A 6000-nucleotide genomic window follows, 5' to 3' on the forward strand; every position below is an offset into this window, starting at 1 on the left:
AATGTGAGCAGTTGTGACAGATATTAAAAACTCTGTTAGAAACTTAGAAAGAGGGGGAATCTAATAGCAACAACTATGATGGGTTGCTAATATGACTAAGATTGTGCCTTTGGCTTATGGACAAAGAAATAAAGTTGATATGAAAACCAATAGAACAGGAGAGAAATGCTGGTTAATGGCACAAGGAAGTCTTTATAAGATAATTGCCTCCACGTTTCTATGGATGGATTTTCACACTTTGAACCAAGGTAAGACATGCTTCATTATTTGAAGTAAAGTAAAACGCTCAGGTTTCAAAACATTATACTGCCTCAAGCTCACATTGCAAAGTGGTGCGTGACGTGCTGACGGTCAACTGTAGGCAGGCTATAGCCTATACACCCGAATGGTGAATGGGAGGCGCACTTTAATTAAGATTTGAGATTGAGAAATAAAAATAGATCCTTTTCAATCGTGGCCAACAAAGTTTTTAACACACGATTGCATTTAGAATGGGTATTTGTTGCGCAATGACTGGGCTTACAAAAGCAGGTTTCACTCCTGTAGCCTACAGGCTTTTGAGGAGCTACTCTCCTGCTGTCTGACATGTGGTAGGCAATTCTACTCCTCAAAGTACGCTCTCTATGATGTGCATGTGTGATAAATAAAATGCATGAAAACTAATGAAGATACACACACGCTAATTTGATTCCACAATATTATGCAAATTACCCTATAGACCGTTAAGCAAGGGCGCAACTTTGGTTTTGGAAGTGGTGGGGACAAAAACATATATATTTTTATCCAGTTGGATAAACACTCTAAACAGCCTACCCGACTGCTCGGAGGCGTCCGCATGGTTGTAAAGCACACCATTGCCTCGTTTTGGATCACATTCCAATGATAAAACTGGGGGGGAGACAAAAATGCAATTTCAGAATGTGGGGGCCCCGGTGAAAGTCGCACCCTGCCGATAAGCATGACAGGTCAAACATATTTTCGGTGGCTAACCAATTAACGGTTAACCGCTAACATCCCTAGTTGCAGCTAAATGCTTTTTGGTTTTCGGTTTGCTGAGTGAACAGGGGTAAAGCAGCTTTTAAAATTCCTGCAAATGTGACCCAGCAATACCTCAAAACCATCTGAACAAACAACCTGACTGGAGAGAAAATCTACAGCCAGGAAACATGATCCCTCGAAAAACATTCCAACTGTAATTTGTCAAAATGTGCGATTTCTAATGGAGAGCAGGAGTGGTTTGAGGGAGTCAGATCAGCTGGTTCACCACTGGTCCCAGATCAGTAAACCACATCAGTATACAGAAAGCAGCCTGTTCATGCATGGTTTGAGAATATACAGAAAGTTATCCATTTCATGTTATACTGAGCTGTTTCATTGTGAATTGATTGTACCATCCAACAACCCCCATGTGTCACTGTCCCCTCTGAATGGCACACTCACTTTCATAGAGGAGTAGTCCTAAGCCTGCTGAGGACTGAAGGTGAGGATATCCAGGCCATAGAGATAATTTAATAGTACGTTTTTATATATCATACTTTATAAGTATTCTAATTCCTAATTCTATGATCCAGGCATTTAACCAGGCGTGGTGCGGACCGACAGATGGTGCCCATCTATACCAGTGATTAATAAATCACACTGTCCATCCATTATTCAGCAACAGGCCATCTCAGCTGACAAAATGGCACATTCACTTTGACCATGGTTTGTGGATCAGCATAGCATTGTCCCTAAAGCAGAGCACCAGTGTGTGGGACAAACAACGTTGGGCTCAGCAGACTAGACAGTGAGGGTGTGAATAGCCCATTGACGCGACAGTACTGTGTAGAGCCCTCAAACTCAACTCTGGACCACGAAGTCAGTTCCAGTGCATTTCTTAACTGTTCCCCTCTAAATCAGGAACTGATAGTAGTGCTGAGGTAGTTTCGGTTCGATTACTATGCTGTAACACAGAATAAAACAATTAATAAAAGTTTCATGATGGTAGGCCTTGTGACTGCTTATCACTTATTAACATGACTTTAATAAAATATTTAAGTTATGTATATTACATATGTTTTATTTGATTACTTTATTATTTAATTCCAAGTCATCTCATCTCTATAGAGCTGCTGCCTATGCTGTCAGACAAAAATCACTATTTTTTGTAGTTCTTCAAAGTAAATAAAGCATACTTTTATGACGGGGAAGAAACCTTGACAAACAATAGGGACAATCCATCAGATTAGGCTAGACTTTGAGTAGTTTTACTAAAGAGCCAATGCTAGCATACATCTTAACAGTGCAACAGAGCCTATTAATAGTCTGGATTCTGACCTAGGCTTGTCCTATATTTGGCATATTACAGTAAGTCCAGACTCATCGGTTTCACAAAGCTACCAAACGTATTAAAAAAGACCCAGTAAAAACAATGAGTCCAGGGATGTCAGAGATACTTATACAGTCACTAGTAGGAGGCAGGATCTGTGTGTTGTGTTCAACTGTAGGAACGACAAAGACAAGATGATCAACGTCATGTGACAAAAGAGAACATACAACGCTCAAAGGGTAAGGTGTGTCAGTGAGGGTGTTCGGTTAAGCTGAACCGCGGTGCACCGGGCTATGGCCCGTGACTTGAACGGACAAAAACGTTGAGGGAGGAGTGCCCTTCTCAAATCGAACAGTAATCTGCGCCGCTTGGTCATGTGTCAACAAGGCAGCATGATGCATCGTTCAGAGACATACAACATCTCTTTTCCATCAAATATACTCCCCTATGTATTTATTTGGACAGTGAAGCTAAAACTTTGAATTTGTCTCTATACTCCGGCATTTTGGATTTAAGATCACATTTTTTATATGGAGGCGACAGTACAGAATGTCACCTTATATTTGAAGTATATTCATACATGTCTGTTTGACCGTTTAGAAATTAATGCACTTTATGCATTTAGTCCCCCAATTTGAAGGAGTCATAAGTATTTGGACAAATTGAGTCAAAAGTTTAGTATTTGGTCCCATATTCCTAGCATTCAATGATTACATCAATCTTGTGACTCTACAAACTTGTTGGATGCATTTGCAGATTTTTTGGTTGTGTTTCAGATTATTTTGTGCCCAATATAAATAATAATAATATAAAAATAATACATTTAATTTGTATGGCGCTTTTCATTACAGAGTTCTCAAAGCTCTACTGAGGAAAAACATAAATTAGATACAATAAAAACTACATACATTTAGAATCAAGGCAGGTAATATAGCAATAGTGGGCTAGGTGCTAAATGCATTTTATACTAGGACTATGAAATAGAGCACGTAGAAGTGGGTTTTAAGGCCAGTTTTAAAAGTTCTGAGTGATGGAGTGGCTCTCAGATGGTCAGGGAGAGCATTCCATTGGTTGTTTCGGCTTATGTTGTGCCCAATAGATATAAATGGTAAATAATGTATTGTGTGATTTGAGTCACTTTTATTGTAAATAAGAATATAATATTTTTCTGAACACTTCTGCATTAACGTGCATGCATGAATGATGAATAGTGAAAAATTCTGAGTGAGAAAGTTAAAGATGGGGGGTATGATATTTATTCCACTGTAACTTTCTCACTCATCATTATTCACAATACATTCATGATTATCCGTAATCATGGTAGCATCCACATTAATGTAGAAGTGTTCAGAAACATATTATATTCTTATTTACAATAAAAGTAACTCCAAAATGACAATACATTATTACCATTAATTTCTATTAGGCACAACATAATCCGGCTAGTTTGTAGTCACAAGCTTGACGTAGCCAATTTGGTGCTTAACTTTTAAATAAATGTAATTCACAAGTCAATTTGTCCCAATACTTATGACACCTTGAAATATAGGGGAGGGTACTGTATATGTTAGAATTTTCAAACTAGTTTTAATTGGGAAGGCAAACGATGCATTTTTATCAAAAGCAATCACATTTGCATGTGAAGACACAAAATCCTACTCATTACTCCACGTGCTTAACCTGCGTCATTTTTGTTTTGAGCTGACTTCGCTGTCAGCCAAAACGGGTCACCTGGCTCACTCCCGGGAGGCAGCCCGGTTCCAAAACAAATGCAAACAAATGCAATCAACACTAACCTGGTTCACCCGGGGCAATGTTCCAACCAACACTGACGCAAATGCACACACCCATATCAGTCAGTGACCAGAGACAAGCAGCTAACCACCAGAACACTCCAAATCGAATCTGAAAGATAATGTATGGTGTGGAGCAGGTGCTAACCTGCTAACCTAAGTGATAGGCCTCCCCACTCCCTGTTGACTTTACCCCCATGTAGCAAATTGCATTTATACCCTCATCAGAAACTCACGTGTTTGGTTCCCTCTCCATTTGTCATCAAGAGCTGGGACTCAGTCAATGTAATATGTCTGATCAGCCTTAAAATGAATACCTTGTTCCTCCTTGCCTTGAGCAATGGGGGTTAGAGAGGTTAGCCTATTATGTTTGCAATTCATGATGAGGCGAGATTCCAATTCCATGTTCCTCACGCCGTCGCCCACGCCCTAGATCCCGTCTCCTTCAGGAAGCAGACTTTCCAGTTTTTAGATTTCCATAATTCTTATCAGTCTGGTGGTCACATTCCAAATGAATCCTGACACCAGCAGTGACACTACAGCTGTCTGAGGAGCTCACAGCTGATACAGTTGTAGACCATGCCCTCCCAAGGCCCCCAGGCATACTGTAAAATTCTGATAACATAATTATTGATAACAGAATATCCCCAATAATATTTCTACGCCAATCAGTTATTCCACAATTTGTAAACAAAAACAGCTAGGCTAGCTAGATCACCAAAGCAAGGGCATTCTTGTCACTAGCGATAGGTAGGGCAATTTAGGGATATATTAGCTTGCCTGAGTGTAATTAATGAAATAGCAGATCAATTACTCTAATGTTACCTCACCTTCAGCAACAGTTTCATCAACGGTCACTTGATACCGTCCAATGGTGAAAACCCGTCCAATGAAACTACCACCGCTGCTGCCGGACCCAGCGCCTCCTCCACCCGCTCCAGAACCAGGCCCGGAACTCACAAGTTCCCGGCGTGAATCGAAGAACTTCTTCATTTTCCGGTGATGTTAGCCAAGTGTCGACTGGTTTGCAATCAATACCTATTCACAATAACGTCTAGATGTTGTTTACTATCAGCTTTGGATAATTGAATGACCGTAGCCAACTTAGGCTAACTAAAGCTATCCTCTTGAAGAGCCTGCTCGTTCGATTTCCAGGGGCTACTAGCTAACAAGGTTTCGACTGTCATAATAGCAAGCTAGTTAAATAGTTAACTAGTTATCAACACACGACGAGATGTCACGGTTAAGCAATGAATAACTGGCTAGTTGTTATTGCTCTCACATTAGCAGCGACTAACCAGTTAGCTAATGACAGCAGTAACAAAAAAGCCCTAGCTGGCTTTGACAATTGCGTTGGCAGCCTGCTAACGTTAGCTAGCTACTCTCGCTAGCTTCTATTTACACACATCTCCACCCATTTTTCAGCGTAAAGGCATTTATTTCACCAGTTTATCGAGAGATCTTTCTTGGTGTTGACTCCTGATTCTCCTCCCTGGTTTATATTCGATAATTAGCTGCCTATCTAGATACTTTGGTGTCCTAGATACTAGCTAGTAATTCATTGCCCGATTTGCTCCCGTAGTATACTTGGCGCAATCAGCGTCTCGTCAGCGACACTAAAAATAAGTACTTCCGGGTCACGGAATTTCGGGAAATTGTCTAAATAAAAGTCCTCCACGTAATAGTAGAAAAGTGTCAATAGCCTGAATTTATTCATGATATATGAAAAATAATTGTATAAACATTAACAATGATTCATATTTGTTCATATTTAAGTGACATAATGACATTTGCATTACATTTGGGTTTTAAACATGTTCCAAGGTCAAATAAATGCCCCTAATGCAAATCACTGTACATGAAATACCTCGGTGCCATGTAAAAGTATTGTAGGGAATA

At 40.0% G+C, this 6000-nt stretch overlaps 1 protein-coding gene across 10 annotated transcripts in view; it reads right to left on the reverse strand.

Annotated features, from left to right (window-relative positions):
* aak1a (AP2 associated kinase 1a) overlaps nt 1-5663 on the reverse strand; it is a 47790-nt gene extending 42127 nt beyond the window's left edge. For all 10 annotated transcript variants that reach the window (XM_084181193.1, XM_084181192.1, XM_084181194.1 and 7 more), the window contains exon 1: nt 4932-5663. In XM_084181193.1, coding sequence (XP_084037319.1) covers nt 4932-5094 — 163 coding nt within the window. In that variant the 5' untranslated portion in view covers nt 5095-5663. The remainder of the gene's footprint in view (nt 1-4931) is intronic.
* Between the last annotated feature and the right edge of the window lie 337 nt (nt 5664-6000).

Source organism: Coregonus lavaretus (genome assembly GCF_964263955.1).
Source record: "Coregonus lavaretus genome assembly, chromosome: 17".
NCBI classification, from domain to species: domain Eukaryota; kingdom Metazoa; phylum Chordata; class Actinopteri; order Salmoniformes; family Salmonidae; genus Coregonus; species Coregonus lavaretus.